This window comes from Chanodichthys erythropterus, chromosome 17, assembly GCF_024489055.1.
Source record: "Chanodichthys erythropterus isolate Z2021 chromosome 17, ASM2448905v1, whole genome shotgun sequence".
NCBI lineage: Eukaryota > Metazoa > Chordata > Actinopteri > Cypriniformes > Xenocyprididae > Chanodichthys > Chanodichthys erythropterus.
Window position 1 is genome coordinate 32,447,814 of NC_090237.1, and position 22,955 is coordinate 32,470,768.

Genomic DNA, 22,955 nt, shown 5'->3' on the forward strand with positions numbered 1-22,955 from the left:
ACTAGTTACCACACTTAAGTGCCTGCTATTACCCACAATTGTCTGTAAGTACTACATAGTTACCATGTACATACCACTAGTAAGTACAGTTCTGTGTCTTACAAGTTACCATAAATAAGTGCCTGTTATTGCCCACACTTGTCCATAAGTACAACATTGTTACCATGTACATACCATTAGTAAGTACAGTAATGTGTCTGTTAGTTACCATATACAAACACTATAAGTAAGTGCCTATTATTACCCAACACTTGTCTATAGGTACAAAGTAGTTACCATGTATGTACCATTGGAAAGTACAGCAGTGTTTCCTATTAATTCCAAAGTACATACATGTCAGGTAAGTACCTTATGTTAACACACTTTTACTTGTATGTATAACATAATTACTATATATGTACCAGGAAAGTAACTGTACTGTAAAATAAAGTGCTGCCGCTCATCTCAGAGATGGTTGGTTTGAACCAAAACTGTTTAGTGAAGAATTTGTGGGCGACCACCATTGGGCACTAAACACAATTATGCTGTAAACATTAACAAGAGAAAAGCTTTACTACCAGTGAGAAGGCTAATATTGGAACTACGCTCTTACCCACAGACAGGAGATGCCAGGTGACCGCCGGTGTGGCGAAGCAGGCGAAGACATCGTCAGTGCTGGTGAAGTGTGTGAGGTGAGGGTAAGCCACGGCCTGTCCCCGACACTGACCCCACATAAGCACCTGACCGCTCTGTGTTTTCGCCGCCGATGTGTGACTGGTGTGACATGCAGCAACCTCCACCATTCTGCAGGAGACAAAGCAGGTGACACCGATGCTGTTGTTATATCATTAAAAGCATGTGAAAAGTTATGTTTGATGCATAAGAAAAAAAAAACATTTTGACAGCTAAACGGTAAAATAATAAATTTTTTATGTTACTGACACATTATTCAAAAACTCAGATGGTCCAGAAGACAGTAGAGATGTGTGCTGTGGTCAGATGAGTCCATGTTTCAGCTTGTTTTTGGAAAAAACTGTTATCTAGTTCCCAGTCTCAAAGACGAATGGGACCATCCAGACTTTTATCAGTGACAGGTGCAAAAGCAAACATCTGTCAAGGTATGGGGGTGCATCATTGCAAACGGTGTAAGTGACTTGCATATGTGTGAAAGTATCATTGACGTGGAGGCGTATATGTACATTGGAAATGTACACATGGCTCTGGGGGGTTAATAAAGGCCTTCTGAAGCAAAGCATGTAAGAAAAATCCATATTTAACACGTTATAAAGTAAAATAACTTGCTTCCGCCAGACCACCTTCCGTATTCAACTTACGAAAGTGTAATGCCTTTCGCAGTTCAAAATGCTTACACTATGTCCTACACTTTCCGTATTCAACTTCTGTATTCAACTTACTTTTTCGGAAGGCGCTCTGGCAGAAACTAGTAATTTTACTTTATAACATGTTAAATATGGCTATTTTTCTTACACAAACGCATCGCTTCAGAAGGCCTTTATTAACCCCTGGAGCTGTGTGGAGTACGTTTATGATGGATGGATGCACTTTTGGTTTCCGTGCACTGCCATTATAAAGCTTTGGAGCATCAGGATGATTATTAATATAACGCCGATTGTATTCGTCTGAAAGAATAAAGTCATATACACCTAGGATGGCTTGAGGGTGAGTAAATCATGAGGTAATTTTCATTTTAAAGTGAACTAATCCTTTAAATAAAGGTTCAAGAAATTAACAAATCACACAAATCATTTATTTCATTTTACAAAATGTCCCAACTTTTCTGGAAATGGGGCTGTTTATATGTTAATATATCTTCAAATGGAAGGTACAGTAAAATTATAGGCCGTGTCTCAAGATTCAAAAAGTGCAGAAACAAACTGATCTTTAGTGTTTTAAGCTTGAGTTCAAGTTGTTAACTAAACACTTTTTTTTAATCCCAACTGAAGAGCTCTCTCAGTTTCTCACAATTCTTGAGTGAACTCCCACGCATGATGACAGTTAGTGTTAATGTGCTTCCTTAACCGTTCCTAACTTCCTTAACCGTTCCTAGCTTAACCACATACTTCACTCGACCCTTTCGCACTCAATTTGATTGTAAAGTGTCTTTGTTAAATATTAAGGAAATGCATGAATACCACCAGTATGTCTAAACTGCACAGAAAACCAGGTGAAATGACAGGCTAATTATTTTCACTATATATGAACTGTCTTTGCTAAATCAGTCAGGTGGGAAACCACAATGTGAATCTCACCTCTCCTTGTCCATGTTAATGAGGGTGGGCACAGCCTGATTGCTCTTGTTGCCTGTACCCAGCTGCCCGTAGGAGTTCGCACCCCAAGAATAAACAAATCCCTCATCTGTAAGAGCCAATGTGTGTGCGTATCCACATGCAACCTGTGGAGAGAAGACAGATCAGGGCCTTATTTGTTATTTGCTGGCGTATCAGTCATCTATGGTGCATTTATTGCGCAGCTGAATGTTTACAATAACACGGGGTAATTGAGATAAATCTGAGTACTATTTAGCTATTCATGTGGCTGAAAAAGGGCAGTCACTTGCTGTTTCAAAGCCACTGATATGACTGACATGACCGTATACCAAAAATAGTGCTATTTCCTTTTGTTTGTCTATAACCTTTAAATGGCTGATCATGAATGATTTCCTGGTATAGACCTGCTTAAATAAATATGGATTACAGAACACCAATAAAACAGAACATTATGAAATACAAAAGAATGTATAAAAAAAAAGGTACACCTAAAAAAATTCAATAAATAGGTTTGTTGCCTTGGCATCTAACTGAAATAAAATCAGTTTAAATTGTACTTAAGTACTAAAATTAATAAAACTAAAACTGAATTAAATATAAATTAAAGCTAAATAGATGCATTTAAAATAATAATAAAAATGGACAACAGTACATAAAATTACTAAAAATAATACTAAAACAACACAGCATTTTACTTTATTATTACAATTATTATTTTGAATGAATGCAAAAAAAATGTAATATGCATAAAATTGAAACTTTGATGTGGCTTGGCTTTAATAAAATGTATGTTATTCTTAATGTAAGATAATAAAACAAATAATAATAGCATTGTTTCCTTGTTCGTTGCAAAGTAAAAGCTGTTCCCCAAGTTTTTCTCATGAAAGCCACCTAATTTCAGAAGTCTTGCTTGTCACCTGTATGACGTTGATTCCCTGTAAGGCAGCGATCCGGCAGGGGGTTTGCTGGTTGCCATTGTTGCCCAAACCGAGCTGCCCATTGCAGTTATAACCCCAGCCATATGTCTGTCAACACAGAGCCTTGAGTTAAACCCTGTGCTGATTACAGCATGTAAAGCACAGCAACAACAAAAACTACAACAATTATAATCTTACTACATAAACATGAAAAAGTTAAACTTTCTGAAAAGAAACACTCCCAAGATTTGGTGTGAGAAAAGTATCATTGAGAAAACCACAACATTAACAGTAGTAAAGAGTTTTAAAAATTCACCACAGCCATACTACTGAAAAACTATATGAATGTAGCAAATAAATGTAAGTGTAAATCTAAAAAGGTCCCAGCAAATCACTGTTCTCAGTGGTGTTTGCGTTTAAGATATAATTAGGCACAAAATTTAGCCTCCTGGCTGACAGCTGAGACAGTTTCAATCACCGTTTGCCACATATAAAAACTGTTTAAATAACTGAACTAAATATCATGTCCCAACAGCATGCCAACATGTCCCAACTGCATGCTCACATTACTTAGTGCAAATTAATGACTAAAAAACAACGACAAATCATATTTATTTCCCATGACACATGCATAAATTCCATAAGAAGGATAATATTTTATTTTATTAATGTGGTGGCTAATCCAGCAGATAGTTTTTAATAACAAAAAAGCTCTATTTTTGGCAGATGTTCACACAAAGTGAAATGAATAAGCCTCGGGCTGAAAGAAAATGCAGATTCACACCTGTACAGCACAACCCCATTTCTAGAAAAGGTTGTGACATTTTGTAAAAGGAAATAAAATTAAGAACCTGTGATTTGTTAATTCTCTTTAATCTTGATTTAACTGACAAAAGTTTTTGATTTTAATGGCAGCAACACACTCCAAAAAGGTTGGGACATATGCAACATACACATGCAAGGTTGGGACATACATATGAAAGTCACCTATACCGTTTGCACTGATGCACCCCCACACCTTGACAAATGTTTGCTTGTCGCAGATGAAAGTCTGGATGGTCCCATTCATCTTTGGGACTGAGTACTTAATGTGCGTTTTTTATATCTACAAAATACAATTATGTTAGCCAGTGAAAACAATGGAAATCTTTTCTTTGTACTTTTTGTCAGTTAAATAATGGTTACCTTTCGAAAGGGAACTCAACTCTGCGCTGATTGCGCTATGGGGAACCGTCACTCGTGACAGGTGTTCAAAATGCCAAGAATCACAACACTCCAATCCTATTGGCCCAGCAACAGCCTATGACGTCGAATGGCGCGAACGGTGACATATAAAGGGAGCGCCTGAGATAGCAGTCAACATCTTCTAGTCTTTTCAGGACTTTTTTTTTTGTTCGGTAGGAAATTACTCTAACTAACTGTCTGCAAACGCTCAGGAGAATGTGTTCATCCATGTCCCTGGGGTTTAAAACTTGATTTACATGTTTCTGGCGTTTTTCTGTCTGGAGAGGAGCAAACGCATGGATGGTGCTTGAGGGCGCCTTCTATATGTGTTTGTCTATGGTTCACTGTGAGCGTCTCTCCTATTGGGATACTCCGTTCTCGTTTGACACTCTTCCCAAGGGAGGAGGTGTCTGCATCTGTGCCTGGCAGTACGGCAGCTGCAATCATAGGGTTCGCAGGTGAGCTCGTTGGGAAATCTGAGAAAATTATATTCTCTCTCAGCTTCCCCGGGGCTACGAGGATGGGTAGATGACGGTGATGTCCGTGTTTGATGTCGCCGCGTCCGATAACGAGCGCTCCTCTGGCTGCTGGGGTATGTATGTGGAGCTGCTGTGTTTTTGGGACGCACTTTTCGGCGGGCTGCAGCTGCCGTGAGAGCATGTTAAGAAAGGGGCCACGCGCGGATGGCTCGACGAACGGTTCCTTTCTGTCCATGAATGTTGCAGCTCCGATAGACTTTCCATTCTCTCCTGATCTCTGCGTTTGAGATCGGGAGGGCATGAAAAAACCCCTGGCCGTTCAGATTTGGATCTGAGCCTGACAAACGGGAGGAGGAAGAGGGTAATGGATGATCGATTGTAAATGGCGTTGCGTTTATAATAAATCCCCCAGCTATTTAAGGGCGATTTATATCTACCCTCTCCTCGTCTTTTATCATATATATATATATATATAAATGTGTGTGTGCGTGTGAATATATACATATATAGGATGTATGTATTTATATGCATGTGTATTATGTATTTTATATCATGCTCAGATACTTCTTATGGTCAGACTGATGGCTGGGCCCATAGTTATTATTTTTGTTGGCCCGCCTTCTCGGTTTGATGGTAAGAGGATCTTTTAGGCTTTAAAGAACCCTAGATTCTATCCTTTTTTTATGTAAAAAAGAGTTTTGGGATCTTTGGTCTTTTAGCCACAGGAATATGAGATGGGTCTATTTTATGTTTTTAACCCTCAGGGGTCTGAGGATTTTTGGGGCCTTGGAGAAGTTTTGACATGCCCTGACATTTGTGCTTTTTTCAGTTGTTCATAAACATATAAATGGAAAAAGAGTCATTACACTGTATTTAGCACAAACTAGGCTACAATAATATGTGAGGAACATGTATGTACATGTTTGTGTTTTTGAAGGAATAACGTTTATGCGTGGTTATTGAAAAAACAAAAAACTTAAAAACTCAAAGTCACTGAAATAAAGCCAAAAAATATATATTAAATCTTTGTTCACAAGACTTCTGGGTATTTGAGGTTGTAGACTAGAGTTTTTGCTTCAAAATGAGGTAAAAATTATCATGAATAATGGTGCTTTTACCGAGTACACTGCTCGTTGGATTGTGTTGGATGGGCTGTTTTGTGGGCACTCACAGGTACCTAATCAGTCCCTCCAGGATTTTGCGATATTTTTTTTTATTTTTGTGATCAAAATGACTGATTTTGTGGTGGTAATTTCCACCACGTAATTTCCATGGTTTTTTAATTAGAATACAACATTTACCATGTATTATGTTAGATGCTCAGTAGTCATACATGTCAATAGAACAAACAAAATGCACAAATCGTGTTTATTGTGGTGTCTTGCTAAAAAAAGGCTAGTCCAGTGGTGTACTAGGCTATCTAGCTTTAATAACATGATCACTTACGGTCGGAAATATGACCAAAATGCACCAAAATGGTCATTTAGGAAAAAATGTGTGTGTATTTGACCGTTCAATGCCAATAAGCCAAGAAATATAATACATTTCGGTATATATGCGCGAGTGCTGACAGGCGGCAAACGCATGCACAGAATCCGCAGCCAGTCGGTCAGTGTGTCAGTTGGCGTAGCGTATACAGCCCTTTTAACAACTCTTTATTTGTCATTCATCCATGTCGCGTAATTGCTTCACTCACTTCTTGGCACGGATGTGAGACAACAGATGAGAAATATTTTCTTTTACAGATGCACAGACCTATGCCTACTGTGCATGCACATTGCACAATGCTCTCTATGCTATCCTCATGAAAACAATGCATTGCAGCTTTTGAGGATCAGGAATTAGGGATAATTCAATTAGATATTTATTTTTGTGAATAAAATTATTTTTTGTGATTATTTTGCGGTGAAATGACGAATTATGCTGGATCGCAAAAAAATGTGACATTTTGTTGATTTTGCGTTGTATTCAGCGATCGCGGAATTGCGAAAAACTGGAGGGACTGCCTAATTACTTGGTTGGTCATGCGCTCAGCATGCTATGTTTTCAGTTCTTTGGCCTTATGGGCCATCCTGAATACCACCTTGTGTGTTGGGTTCATGTGATGCTAGTTCATTGCAAGAACTCTTAGCTATGTTGTAGGCCCCTTCTGGTTGGCCTCCATGGTTATGTGCATACAGTATGGTCTGTCTGTTAGGTTGAGCTTCCTACTTCCCTTTGGGTTGACTGCGTAATTGTGCTTTGCTCCCTAAGCTGGTCTTTGGTTGTAGATTTCTATGAAGTCACCCGTTCAGACTGGCCCCAGGCTGGTTTGTGCTCCCCTGTACCAGGGTTCTCTAGCGCACAGCCTCCTCAGCACTTTTATCAGAAGCTGAGTAGATACTAGGATGAGTGGTCTTACTCCCCTCAGTACGAGGGTTTATAGCGCTCAACTGAATTCCGCTCTCCAGGATGCCCATCTCCGCGTGTGGATTTGAGTTGCTCACTGCCCTTTCGCAGTTGCTCTTACCTGCTCTCCTCTTTTGGAGTTCGCGCATTGGAGATTCTGTATGTCAGACAAGGTTTGGCTTTCGCTAAATTAGTACGGCCTCCTTGGTGGCATCAGGGGTGAATTTTTAGTGACTGGCCAGGATTCCTTGTGGTTTCCTGACCACATTCCCTTTAAGTGACCACTTCCTACGGGTTGTTGGTCCCAGATGCCTTGAGCAGCCTTGGCGGGCCTTTTATGAAAGTCCTCTTTTAGGCTCAGCTTGAGCAGTTGGCCGCAAGGAATGCTGTCACTGACAGCCTTGGAGAGTTGCTCCTGGTTTTTCCCTGGAACTGCCGGACGTTTGTCCAGACATTTTGGGCATGCACTCTCCTCCAGCATGGCGGCGTGGGTATATCATTCCCCATAACGCAATCAGCGCAGAGTTGAGTTCCCTTTTGAAAGGGAACGTCTCAGGTTACGTATGTAACCATGGTTCCCTGAGAACAGGGAACAAGACTCTGCGCTTCCTTTTCATGCTTCGGGATGCCTGCGGAACAGTCACTCAAAGACGAAAAGGTGTTGACTGCTTCCTCAGGCGCTCCCTTTATACGTCACAGTTCGCGCCATTCGACGTCATAGGCTGTCGCCGGCTTGGATTGGAGTATTGTGATTCTTGGCATTTCGAACACCTGTTACGAGTGACGGTGTCTCGTTCCCTGTTCTCAGGGAACCATGGTTACATACATAACCTGAGACGTTCAAGAGAATTAACAAATTACAGATTCTTGATTTTTATTGCATTTTACAAAATGTCCCAACTTTTCTGGAAATGGGGTTGTAGATTACACAGCTTAAACAAACCTTTCAGTTAAGAAACACTTACTTCAGCAATATAAACAAGAAAACTAAACTAATGTTTCTTGCTTATTCGTATGATTGAATTGGACCGTCAAAGGTCAGCAGCAAAGACGTTGGTTAATAAAGTGAATATTTTTTGTTATTTGACATTTAATTATTGCAGGATTGTGTAATATTCTGAGTTTGCATTTAACCGTTTTCATTCATTTTGAGGAATACTACAATAACCATCATGTTTACACAGCACACACAATGCCTCTGCACTTACTCACTATTTCTCTCAACATGAAGACAAGAGAGCTGTCAGTCAATAAATGAAAAAACAAAGTAACTTGCATTATTATTTGAAAAAAGTAATCCAGGGAGTTTGTTGTAAATTTGAAAGTAAAATAATGTGTTACTTTACTAGTTACTTAGTAATCTAATAACGTAACTCGTGTCACTTATAATGCATTACCCCCAACACTTATATCACATGACATGTCAGTAATTGTCATCTGTAGGTTTTGATTATACTCTTGTTATTAATTTAAACTCACCTCTCCATTGTCCAGGACGGCCATAGAGCAGAGCTGTCCACAGGCTATGTTGACCACCACCTTGTTCTGCAGGCAGCTGCTGACCCTGCGTGGGGTGGGCTGGTTGGCCGTGGATCCGGAGCCCACCTGCCCGGAGTTATTGTAACCCCAGGCAAACACCTGAGCACAAGAGACGACAGGAATTTTGAAAAAAGTTTTGAAAATTGATAATGATTAAAGGTGCAATATGTATGAATTTTACAGTAAAATATCCCAAAACCACTAGGCCAGTGTTATATATTTTGTTCAGTTGAATACTTCCAACATCCCAAATGTTTGCAACTATTTGTAAATCGTGAGAAAATTGCAATTTTAACCAAGGCTCCGGGACGTGTGAGGAGTCGTCTATCAGTTGCATCATACCCGCATTACCCTCGGTTTCCGGTTTTATTTTGTAAAAACCATGGAAACATCAAAGACGCTTTAATATTTACATGTTTTAATAGACAAGGGAACAACTGTTTTGATATATTTATAGGCAGAAAACTAAATATTGTTATAAAGCTCAACACGTTTAGTCTTGTTTAAATCTAATTTTCTTTACCATGCTTTTACCAAGCCTCAGAGAAAAACACTATTTTGTCAAGTAGCTAACACAGCATAATCAGATGCAGCTTTATTTTTAGTAACAATACAGAATTTTCTCCACCATACAATGCGTTTTTAAATTAATTGCATGCCATTTATCAACACAAGCCATTCAGCATTTATGATATTCTAAAATCGATCTAGCTTACTGCAGTGTGTAACAGGGTCTCACAGCAGCCGCCGAGCGAACGCACAGAGTAACGCTATAACATCATTTTCAACACTCTCAAATGTATCTAACATGATAAACAGAGCTGCGTTACCTCATACTCATGACCGGAAAAGCGGAAGCGGCACCAGCAACTGTGCATAATAAAAGTTCCACTGCTCACGGCGTGTGTTGCGCAATCGCTCTAGCGGCCTCGTTCAGCTCCCACAACACTCAGTACTGCTGTGTCTTATACTACAGTAACGTTAACAATCGCATCCATGAACATGATTTCTGCCCTCAGTCCTACCTTGATTTATTTCCACCGGCTGTGATGTGAAGACCACATGTCCCAAGATTCCACACTCAAACTTGGCATCATCAAGCTACGCCTTTGTTTTGAATATGTCTCTAGCAACCTCTAGCGTGCAGAAAATATTACATATTGCAGCTTTAAAGTAAATGATAGGCTATAAAAAAGAAAGAACAATAGCATGAAATAATGTGAATGCAGACACCTGTAAATGTGCTTATCATCACTGTTTTTCATAAACATTACTACTGGTCACCATCTGTGGGTTTTGCAAATATTTAACCTATGAAAAGTATTAAAAAGAACTTGCGTCTAAACCTCGTAACCACTGAATCCTCAAACTGTTAGTCAAACCTCGTAATTCCACCTCTATCGTGAATGAAGTGCCATTTTGGATCATCTCTGCTTGTTTGCAATGCAAGGGTAAATAAAGAACTGGTTGTTTGAATGAGTACTGCATTTTCCTTACTCAAGAAACACTATATATATTATATAATCAATGCATTAGGTATAATCTTATTTCAAACTGAAAACAAGCAAAATAATCTTGTTTTCGGTTTGAAATAAGATTCTTTAAATAATAATAATAATATTATTATTTTTCTTGCTTTTGACTTATTTTTTCTGAAAACAAGACAATAATTTTTACTTTTAATTTTTAAAGAATTTTTACATATTTGGACCTGAAACAAGACAAAAACTCTAAGTAAGAAAAGCATTTTTTGCAATGCATGAATTATGGTGACAGAGGCAGGTCTGCATGGCATGTTGTTTTTAATGACTAAAAAAGGCACATTCGTGAACAGTGTGTTATTGTTGTCTCCTGCAGTTTTATCCCATCTCTACGTTAGACTCCTTCAGAAATGCCTTAAGCAACTATGGCTTCTTGCAAAGACACTCAGTTTTGAAGTTCAGCCAACTGTGAAGATGCACAGCTGCTCCGTCATTACCATGAAAGCATCCGTACTGTCTTGTTCGAGCTAGTAATTTTCATGAACAGTGAATTCTTGGGAATATTTCCATACCTGTATCTCCAGGGGAAAATGTTTCTTTGGAAATGCACCAACACAAATTATTTTGGAATCATGTTAAATAAGTGCGAACAGGTTTAATCACCCATTTACTTCAATTTTCATATATGAATGAAGTATTCAATCTGAGAGTTGACTATTTTTAGTTGAATACTCAAGCAAATTATCTTTTTTTATTAACTTAAATTTTTGAAATTTTGTTTTTCCATTTTCACATTATATGAAAAAAAACTGAAGTAAAAAAAAAAAAAAAAAAAATTAAAGGCCAATTCACACTGCACCGACAGACGCTGACCAACATGGACAATCACAAGATTACATTATGACACTTCTCAGACATTTCATGACCTGACAAGAACCGATTTAACATGTTCAAATGATGGAAACAAGCTCTGAGTCTCTGACAGATGATCACTGATTCAACAAATCCCAACAAGTGTCTGACACTGTCTGATGGTGCAGTGAGAATTGGCCTTAACAGAACAGCGGTTTTGCATTGTTAAAGGTGCCACAGAATGCAAAACTGAATTTCCCTTGGCATAGTTGAATAACAAGAGTTCAGTACATGGAAATGACATACAGTGAGTCTCAAACACCATTGTTTCCTCCTTCTTATGTAAATCTCATTTGTTTAAAAGACCTCCGAAGAACAGTCAAATCTCAACATAACACCGACTGTTACGTAACAGTCGGGATCATTAATATGTACGCCCCTAATATTTGCATATGCCAGTTTATGTTCAAGGCATTACACAAGGGCAGGACGTCTGGATGTGCACAGCAGAATCATCAGACTAGGTAAGCAAGCAAAGACAATAGTGAAAAATGGCAGATGGAGCGATAGTAACTGACATGATCCATGATAACATGATATTTTTAGTGATATTTGTAAAATGTCTTTCTAAATGTTTCGTTAGCATGTTGTTAAAGTTACCATTGTTTATTACTGTATTCACGGAGACAAGAGCCATCGCTATTTTAATTTTTAAACACTTTTATCATTTTAAACACAGTCTGTATAATGCATAAACACATCTTCATTCTTTATAAATCTCTCCAACAGTGTAGCATTAGCCGTTAGCCACGGAGCATAGCCTCAAACTCATTCAGAATCAAATGTAAACATCCAAATAAATACTATACTCACATGATCCGATGCATGCAAGCAGAATGCATGACGAACACTTTGTAAAGATCCATTTTAAGGGTTATATTAGCTGTGTGAACTTTGTTTATGCAATGTATTAAAGTCGCGAGCTCGGGGGCGGGGGAGCGTGAGCAATTAAAGGGGCAGCAGCCTGAATCGCTGCATTTCTAATGATGCCCCAAAATATGCAGTTAAAAAAATTAATTAAAAAAAATCTATGGGGTATTTTGAACTGAAACTTCACAGACACATTCAGGGGACACCTTAGACTTAGATTACATCTTGTAAAAAAAAAAACGTTCTAGGGCACCTTTAATGTCTGTTCACTCCAGTCCAAACAGTGAAAAACCAAAGTACTGGGGGCCAGTATAAAATTTAAGAGAAAACCATTTAAAAAATTACAAAATAAGTTAATTTAATTATGTTTAGTATGTTTTAGTAAGAAAATAAAGTTAATTTTCCAAACATATGACCTCCGAGTCACTTCTATTTAGAGACTCTTAAGGCCCCGATATACGAAACGAAGAACTGATGTGACATCATTTCGAACAAAATCAGGCCAAAATGAAGTTCGTTCGTATTCTTTTTGGAAGTTCGAAACGGCTTCGAAACTTTCAGGAAAAGTTTGCTTCAGGTGCAAAACACCTTCATGCCACCATTGGTCAGTGACGATAACGTAACAGGAGGTGTGCGCTGAGGCTCCGCCTTCATTCGCGTGGAAGTCTTCTCGGACTCATTTGATCTGTTGAGTTTGTTGAGGTAAGATCTCCGTGAGTGGATAGCTGTTTTATAGTAGAAAATGACACTTTTTTTGATACTGTAAAGCTGCTTGATTTGAAGCAATCTATTGAATAAACATCTATTCTATATGCTCTATAAATAAACAACGTGACTGGAGTGCTAATTTGCAGAGCTCATGCTAACATACCCATGTTATAATCAGGCGCTTTTCTTATGCTTTATATATAAAAAAATGCTTGCTGTTATTTAATTTTTGTTGTGTTAATTTTGTTACTGAGAAGAAAGTGTACAGCACGTATTTACATATTCATCTAACCGTTGCTCTCAGCAGTGTGAGTGGCGTCAGATGTTTGATTACAATATATCGCAGCTCGCGCATTTTCGAACTTACGAAGAACGAAAAAGAACTGTGTTTGAAGTATATTGGGGCCTTTACGTTGAAGATTTTATGTTGCGGTTATATCCGAGTTCTAGATTCCTGTATCCTGTATTTCTAGTAGTTCTCATTTGTTTCTATAGTTACTGATTAGTTCATCTCCTGTTTCTACTTTAGTTAATTTCCTTGTGTATACATAAGCCTCGTTCAGACTGTCAGGCCAAATCCGATTTTTGTGCATATCAGATTTAATAAGTGTGAACAGAGAGAGAGAGAGAAAAAAAAAAAAAATCACATTCATATGTGTATTATGTAATATATATATATATATATATATATATATATATATATCTGTATTATGTAATATACGTTGCCTTAATAAAAACTTCAGCATTGCGTGATACTATTTCAAAGTGATTTCCATCATTTTTACAGATAATAAATTGTATTTATCTGTGAAAACAAACCTGGAAAGATAAACGATAGATTCTTTGTGCATTCCAGTGAGTTATTATTTCGTAAATTAAATCGGGAGAACAGACCACAAATGTTCAGTATATATTGTCCTTTTTCATACTATTACAGCGGAATGCAAAGGGACAAAAGAAAATAATCACGAGGATAGAAAGCAGTGACTGAAAAGAGCTCTTGCCATAGATATTCTTGTTATTACATGTCACGTTAAAATACCAAGTGTTACATTATTCTCATGATGTCTGAAAATAAAACATGAAAGAAAAACTGACAGCTCATTCAGTCAAACTGACAGATACGCTTTATTTGTAGGGTAACCTTATGATTTGAAATGTTTTGTTTCAGTCTTTTTAAATGGAAGTTCCCCAAAAAGTGCAATCCATAATTTGAAACGCAGACCTTAGTCAGGAATAAGGTCGATATAAATTGCACTTCTAGAAATCTGTTTGGGTCTGACCACTTTGATAGGATTTCGCATGGTTTATGTGAATTTCTCCTAAAAGCAAGCGCAAGTTGAAAGCCATCGGTATGGAGTTAGGCTGTGCCATATGAACACCTTCTGCAGTGAAAACCCAGCGCTGGTTGCCTCACATTTACTGGGCCCTTTCTGTTTTTCATGCATCTCTACAGGCCAGGAGCTGTGCACCTCCACATGCAACACCTTGTTGCCTCATCCAAAAACACTGAAATAAAAGGAAGAGCAAAACACATCTCACAACAACTGGAAAAATGGCCTTTTGTGGTGTTTTGTTACTTTCTCCATGACCTGTTTGGAGAAATTTTGAAGTTGAGTCTTATGCTTTAGAAGAACTGTTATTCTTCCTCAGGCTATAGCAGCTATTGATTCCTGTGTTTGTACAATCAAAGGAATGAAGGACAAACCAGTCAGAAATGGGAAGTTGGAGGAATTAATAATAAATATTGAAATAAAATGTGTTATCAATGTATTAAACTGCACATTAACATTTATAGGCTATAATATAACAAATACGACACATAAAATGTCATAGAGGTAATATGAATGTTCAGACAAGAAATGTTTTACCCGTTTTGGACAGATTATGAATGCGTTTACTGTGAAATAGCCTAGCACCACATCAATGAAGCTTTTGCTCACAATGAATGAGCTTTGAATTGAATGAATTCAGCTTTGCATCACAGAAGTAAATTATATTTTAAAGTATATTAAAACAGAAAACCAATATTTTAAATTGTAATAATATTTAACAATATTGCTGTAAATTGAGCTTGATGAGCATGAGACTTCAAAAACATTAAAATAGTAATGTGCCCAATCTTTTTACCAGTACTGTATATAATTTAAAATTTAATAAGCCTATACAAAATTTACTTCACATGATGTGCAATAATACGTGCACGCATGAGATCACAAAAATCATGTTTTCTTTTAGGAGTGGACATTATATTAACGTTAACACAATAGTTTAGGGCTGCAACGATTAATCGCGATTAATCGTTTGCAAAATAAAAGTCTTTGTTTACGTAATATACATGTGTGTGTTCTGTGTATAATAATTATGTATATATAAATACACACACATACAGGTATAAAGTTTAGAAATATATGCATGTATTATAAATATATATATTCATATACATTTTATATTACATATAAACATAAATATTTTATATATATAAATATAACATTTTTCTTAAATATATACATGAATGTGTGTGTATTTATATATACATAATTATTATACACAGAACACACACATATATATTACGTAAACACAGACTTTTATTTTGCAAACGATTAATCGCGATTAATCGTTGCAGCCCTACAATAGTTGCTATGATCCTGTTATCAGCATGCTCACAGAGGGCTTTTTCTTTTATCTCACAGATTTGAGAATCATAGTGACCAGATATTGGCACACATTGGACATTCTGCATGAATATGATGAATGTGAGATCATTGACTGGAAGCAGGAAAGTTTTTTTTTTCTCCAGTGCATGGAAACACAAAAAACCTTGGAAATGCCAGGTAAGTGATGTTTACATATCTTTGAACAAGATTTATTTCCAGGTGTAACTGTGTACTCAAAGTGTGCCTTTGACTCTTATTTATATTATTAACTACATTCTAAATAAACTACAAAAAACTACTTTGTCCTCATGCTCTTTCTTGTAGTCCCCTCTCACATACTGGACTGAAAGGCTCATTATGCAGCTCATTATGCGGGTCATTGTCTTCTCAGGTGTGAATCACAGCATTATTCAGGAATATTCACGCCTCCACACATACTGTCTTGCTAAACAGAAAGTGTCTTACAAAATTTAAATCAATATATTTTAATGTGAATGAGTAGGCAGGATGATCTTGTGGACATAATTAGCATGTGTTTTGTTGCCTTATTTCAGTGAATTAATTTTTTTGTTTTTTCAATAACCATGCATAAACATTATTCTCTCAAAAAATACAAACATGTACATACATGTTGATCAAATATTATGGTTGCCTAGTTTGTGCTGAAAACTTTTGCCATTAATATGTTTATAAGCAACTGAAAAAAGCACAAATGTCAGGGCATGTCAAAACATCTCAAGGGCCCCAAAAACCCTCAGCCCCAGAGGGTTAAAGGACTAAAATTGTTGTATAAAGGAATATTCAGTATGATAAAAATACACCAGTACTGTTAGTACTAATAGTAAAGCTGTTGTAATAAAAATGGCACTAGATATGCTAGGTATGACATAAATGCCTATTCAACATACCCCCAAACAGCATATTTTGTTTGTATCCACACTTTTTATTTATTTATTTTTTACTTGTTTTCTACTTGTACTTTTTTACATCTCTTGTACAAACTCAAACTACTCTCTGGAAAAAAAGTTCTCTAATATGGAAACTTGTTTTTCGCCACGTAATACAAATGTGATTTTTTATCTCACAATTCTGACTTTATTTCTCAGAATTCCAAAATAAAAGTCTGAATTGTGAGCAGTGTTAATTTTGTTGACGAATAATTTGTGTCAACAACATTTTTTCACGGACGAAAATGAGACGATGACTAAATAAAAATGCATTTTGAATGACTAAAACTATGACTAAAATCTACTCTAATTTTCGTCAATGAATAAAAACGAGACGTAAATGAAAGAGAGGGACAATTTGGGAAGAAATCCAGTCAGGACTGCTGTCCTGTGTGGAAGATGCGCACATTTGAAGTGTAACGTGCAGATCTAACCGCGGGAAACACAGCGCTATTGCGCACTCTACAGGCTCGTGCAGCAGCACTTCAGACTGCTTCGCAATTAATGAACAGCACACATTTATGCCAAGCAATTGCTTATAAGCTAATGTTGATGAATTATGCCAATGTTTACTACACAATGTTTATATGGTAGTATGTTTTAGACGGTTGTAAGAATGCATATTTTATCACTCTCATGAGCAGCCTGCTACAGTGCAGACTGCAGACATTTCTGAATAAGAGTCACATGTATTTCAGGATGGTTTATAATTATAATTTTTTCCTGGTCATTAGTGATGTTTTGTTTACACAATAAACTGTATTTAATTTAATTTCTATTTAACTCAGAGTAAACTACTGTATCTTCTGTCACAGGAAGGAAAGACTAAGAACATTATTTGACACATTACTCAATATATTTTCCAAGTATAAGGGTTATTATAGTTAACTAAACCTAAAACCAAAGAAATCTTCATTACTTGAAATAAACATTAACTGCAATAAAAAAATATATATATATAAAAATGTAAACTTATTTTATTTCATCTAGTTTCTAAGCTTTAGCTTAACCTGAGGTATTAAAATAACAAACAGAAATAAAACTTATAGACATTTAAAAGCAAAAACTAAAAGACATAAACACAAAAAATGACTAAAACTTTTAACTAAAATTACAATGAAAGCAGAAAAACTAAAAATGAAATCTAATAAAAAATTTAAACAAAAACTATAGTACCTCAATGAAAAGTGTGTCAATCCCTGAAAAGTCCTGATTTTTGCTCTTTCTGTCTTTTTGCACTTGAACGGTGAAAAACCGTCCGCTTTGGCGGGCAAAGTACAGTTGGGTGAACATAAATAGTTTGGGGAATATCAGATCTATCAGTGTACTGGATATGTGTATTGTTAGAGAAATGCTTAATGCATTACAATTTATCTAAATTAGATTTTAGTCGACTAAATCTACTGTAGTAATACGTAGATTTAGTCGACTAAAATCTTACGATATTTAGTCGACTAAAAATAGACTAAAACTAAAACAATTCTTGATGACTAAAATATGACAAACTAAATGGCATTTTAGTCAAAAGACTATGAGTTGTCAGAGTTGTGAGATAAAAAAGTTAAAAGTCAATTACCATTTTTATGTTTTATTCCGTGGTGGAAACAAGCCTCCATACTCTGGAGTGCATATTTCCTATTGTGTAAAGCACTTTGGTCAACATGTGTTTGTTTTTACAAGTCCCACTCTAATCTGTCTTAAGATCTATTTCCTCATGTTTGTTTGATAAATAATAACCAGAATACAGCATATCTCTTTCTTACCTCTCCCTCTGTTGTGAGGGCTATGGTGTGGTGAGAGCCACAGGCCACCTCTGTCACCCTCTTGCTGATGAGGTTGGTGGAAACCAGGGCAGGAGTCAGGCCATGATTGGTGGTGCCATTACCCAGCTGACTGTAGCCATTGTGACCCCAGGCATAAACTTCTCCATCTACAGACACAAAGGACATGATACAGACATGAGGATGAATCACTGGCTCAAGTCCTTTACAAGGAAACAAGGAGACACTTACCAGAAAAGCAGATCTAGAATCTACTAAACAAGGTCACATAAAGGCAAATATTGGCTTTGGCGAGTAAATACAATTGAACTTCAACAGCTGTCGCACATGATTTAATTAATGACTTGGGCCTAATGCTGACCATCTGAAAACATCTGTTGTTACTCAACTTTTACCTCATTGGAAATTTGTAAGATATAAAAACATTCTGTTTTCCAAAACTCCACGTTGCGACATGTGTAGAATATTTCTCACATTAAGTCACCAACAAATACAGCAAAATTAGATGGCATAAAGATTAAAGGGTTCCCCTAAGCCTTCCCTCTAAGTCAAATGTCAAACTCCCTGACTTTCACTGACTGAAAAAAATGAATTTCCATGACCTATAATGAACGGAAAAAAAGGCCTGTTGTGCGGAGAACTGAGCAGACAGAAATCAGCCACAGACAGTATTTTAAATCTATCCATTTGCAAGCTTTATTTACAAACCCGATTCCAAAAAAGTTGGGACACTATACAAATTGTGAATAAAAGGAATGCAATAATTTACAAATCTCATAAACTTATATTTTATTCACAATAGATTATAGATAACATATCAAATGTTGAAAGTGAGACATTTTGAAATTTCATGCCAAATATTGGCTAATTTTGGATTTCATGAGAGCTACACATTCCAAAAAAGTTGAGACAGGTAGCAATGAGAGGCTGGAAAAGTTAAATGTGCATATAAGGAACAGCTGGAGAACCAATTTGCAACTTATTAGGTCAACTGGCAACATGATTGGGTAGAAAAAGAGCCTCTCAGACTGGCAAGGGTCAAGGCCAGAAAACCATACTGGATGATTGTGATCTTTGGGCCCTTAGACGGCACTGCATCACATACAGGAATGCTACTTTAATGGAAATCACAACATGGGCTCAGGAATACTTCCAGAAAACATTGTCGGTGAACACAATCCACTGTGCCATTCGCCGTTGCCAGCTAAAACTCTATAGGTCAAAAAAGAAGCCATATCTAAACATGATCCAGAAGCGCAGGCATTTTCTCTGGGCCAAGGCTCATTTAAAATGGACTGTGGCAAAGTGGAAAACTGTTCTGTGGTCAGACGAATCAAAATTTGAAGTTCTTTTTGGAAAACTGGGATGCCATGTCATCTGGACTAAAGAGGACAAGGACAACCCAAGTAGTTATCAGCGCTCAGTTCAGAAGCCTGCATCTCTGATGGTATGGGGATGCATGAGTGCGTGTGGCATGGGCAGCTTACACATCTGGAAAGGCAACATCAATGCTGAAAGGTATATCCAAGTTCTAGAACAACATATGCTCCCATCCAGACGTCGTCTCTTTCAGGGAAGACCTTGCATTTTCCAACATGACAATGCCAGACCACATACTGCATCAATTGCAACATCATGGCTGCGTAGAAGAAGGATCCGGGTACTGAAATGGCCAGCCTGCAGTCCAGATCTTTCACCCATAGAAAACATTTGGCGCATCATAAAGAGGTAGATGCAACAAAGAAGACCTAAGACAGTTGAGCAACAAGAAGCCTGTATTAGACAAGAATGGGACAACATTCCTATTCCTAAACTTGAGCAACTTGTCTCCTCAGTCCCCAGACGTTTGCAGACTGTTATAAAAAGAAGAGGGAATGCCACACAGTGGTAAACATGGCCTTGTCTCAACTTTTTTGAGATGTGTTGATGCCATTAAATTTAAAAATAACTTATTTTTCCCTTAAAATGATACATTTTCTCAGTTTTAAACATTTGATATGTCATATATGTTGTATTCTGAATAAAATACTGAAATTTGAAACTTCCACATCATTGCATTCTGTTTTTATTCACAATTTGTACAGTGTCCCAACTTTTTTGGAATCGGGTTTGTACTTGTTCACAGACATTTTTAGTACAAACACTCACACACTACTTTGCACTTTGATATTTTTCTGTACTATTTCTACAAATATGAAAAAATATTTTTTTTGTATAAATAATACGAAATTGATGGTTTCAGGGGTTAAACACTCTAGAAGATTTTCTGTTTGTCATCAAGTTCATCATTTAATCTTTTTATTTCTTCACATTTAGTTTTTGTAGACCGTCTTAGACTGTTTGACACTAGGCTATTTCTGTAAAATGGTTATGATTATTTACAGTTGTGGTCAGAATTATTGGAACCCTTGATAAATATGATCAAAGATGACTGTAAAAATAAATCTACATTGTTTATCCTTTTGATCTTTAAAGGGATAGTTCACCCAAATTTACATGATTTACTCACCCTCAATCCATCGTAGATGTATATGACATTCTTCTTTCAGACAAATATAATCATAGTTATATTAAACATTGTCTAGGGTAATCCATGCTTTATAATGGGAGTGGATGGTGCCCCAAATTCTAAAAACAGAAAAAAATGCACTCATCCATTATAAAAGAAGTCCACACGGCTCTGGGGGGTTAATAAAGGCCTTCTGAAGTGAAGCAATGCATTTGTGTAAGAAAAATATCCATATTTCAAATTTTATAAACTGTAATCTCTAGCTTCCGCTAACTGTCATACACACATTCACGAGAGAGTGGCGTCCCAGCTTATGACATAGGATGCATGCACAGTGTGAGCTCCGGTAAAGAACACAGAAGCGCAGAGAAGTGAGCAAAACAAAACACCGGTCACAAATTATAAGTACAAAACTAGGATTTGTTAAGGAAAATGTTGGCGGATTTCGATATAACTGTTGGCCGAGGCATGTTTATTAGGGCTGTAACGATATGCGATATGAAACCGATAGTACATATTATATAGTACAAACCATATTCTCATTGGCACTCAGGCTGCACATGCGTCTTATGTCCCAAGCTGGAACACCACTCTCTCGTGAATGTGCGTATGAGAGTTAGAGTTTATAAAGTTTTAAATATGGATATTTTTCTTACACAAACACATCACTATGCTTCAGAAGGCCTTTCTTAACCCCCTGGAGCTATGTTGACTTCTTTTATAATGGATGAGTACATTTTTTGTCTTTAGAATTTGGGGATCCATCCACTCCCATTATAAAGCATGGATTACCCTGGACATTTTTTTTTATATAACTCTGATTATATTCATCTGAAAGAAGAATGTCATATACATCTAGGATGGCTTGAGGGTTAGTAAATCATGGGTTAATTTTCCTTTTTGGGTGAACTAACCCTGTAATTCATAAAATTAGCAAAAATCTAACCTTTCTTTGAAGGAAAATAATTGAAAGTGGGGGGAAAATCCCTTTATGAAATAAATGTTTTTCTCCAAAACACATTGGCCACAGTTATTGGCACCCCTAGAATTTTAAGAGTTAAATATCTCTGAAGTACATTCCCATTCATATTTACATTTTTTAGCACACCAGGGTGATGAACATGAAGTTCCAGTTCCATAGGAGTATAAACATGAGGAAGCACAAAGGCCAAATTCCCTTTGTGGGGATTGTATAAACACTAATCATAATTTAAAAATGAATAATAATGAATCTATGATGTAAGCCATTACACTTCTATACATCCCTCTTGATGCTTACCAGCTCACCATGTTATTTCGTTTTGCTTATGATCACTTCCAAAATCAGATCCACACCCACTTTTCCAAGGTCTGTTTATATACAGGGAGTGCAGAATTATTAGGCAAGTTGATTTTCTGATCATATTTTTTTTTCCAAGCACATTTTACCAATTCCAATCCACATCAATCTTAATAACTACTATTAATATTGTTTTTAATCATTTATAAGTGATATATAATTGTTCATGAAGGCTGGAAATGAAGAATGCCCTATATTCAGGTGTGCAGAATAATTAGGCAGGGTTTCTTTTACAGATAAAATGAGCCAAAAAAGAGATTTAACTCAGACTGAAAAGTCAAAAATTATTAAATACTCATGAGAAGGACGCAATACTAATGTAATACTAGAAATTGCAAAGTTAAAGCATGACCATTGGACAGTGAAATGCTCATTGGGTCAGCGGGGTCATACAAAAACAGCTGGAGAAGAAAAGACACGTTAATTGCAAAATAATTAAGAATTAAGGTGAAGAATTAAGTGTGAAACCATCAGGAACCCTTTAGTCTCCAGCGCCACCATTTCCCAGTACTGAAACCTACCTGGAGTCTTCAGAAGTGTGAGGTGTCAGGATCTCAGAGACTTAGGTTAGGTGAAGAATCCTAAAAAGCGACCTGCTCTTAATAAGAATCACAAGCTGAAGTGTTATAAAGTACATGAAGACTGGGTTTTTATAGGCCTTATAGACAGACAGCTTGAGAGTGACTCCTGAAGGACCAGCACCACATCCTCTTGTACCACTGTTTGAAGAATTTATCTTCCAGAATCTGGCAGTAAGGTGTGGGAGTTCACTTTTAGTCCATCTCTTATCCTGAAATGTCCATCTTGCAGAGATGGACTAAATGATCTTCCAAAACTTACTGCCAGATTCTGGAAGATAAATTCTTCAAACAGTGGTACAAGAGGATGTGGTGCTGGTCCTTCAGGAGTTATTTTTGACTTTTATGTCTGAGTTAAA

At 36.9% G+C, this 22,955-nt stretch overlaps 1 protein-coding gene across 4 annotated transcripts in view; it reads right to left on the reverse strand.

Annotated features, from left to right (window-relative positions):
• The window catches only part of rcbtb2 (regulator of chromosome condensation (RCC1) and BTB (POZ) domain containing protein 2), a 45,134-nt gene that overhangs the window by 13,418 nt on the left and 8,761 nt on the right, over positions 1-22,955 (reverse strand). For all 4 annotated transcript variants that reach the window (XR_010892148.1, XR_010892149.1, XM_067365076.1 and 1 more), the window contains exons 4-8: positions 18,153-18,319; positions 8,755-8,913; positions 3,185-3,292; positions 2,250-2,392; positions 593-783 (exon numbers count right to left, since the gene is read on the reverse strand). Coding sequence is in view for 2 of the 4 variants with exons in the window: in XM_067365076.1 (XP_067221177.1) it covers positions 593-783; positions 2,250-2,392; positions 3,185-3,292; positions 8,755-8,913; positions 18,153-18,319 (768 nt within the window). In the remaining 2 variants the exon portion in view is untranslated. The remainder of the gene's footprint in view (positions 1-592; positions 784-2,249; positions 2,393-3,184; positions 3,293-8,754; positions 8,914-18,152; positions 18,320-22,955) is intronic.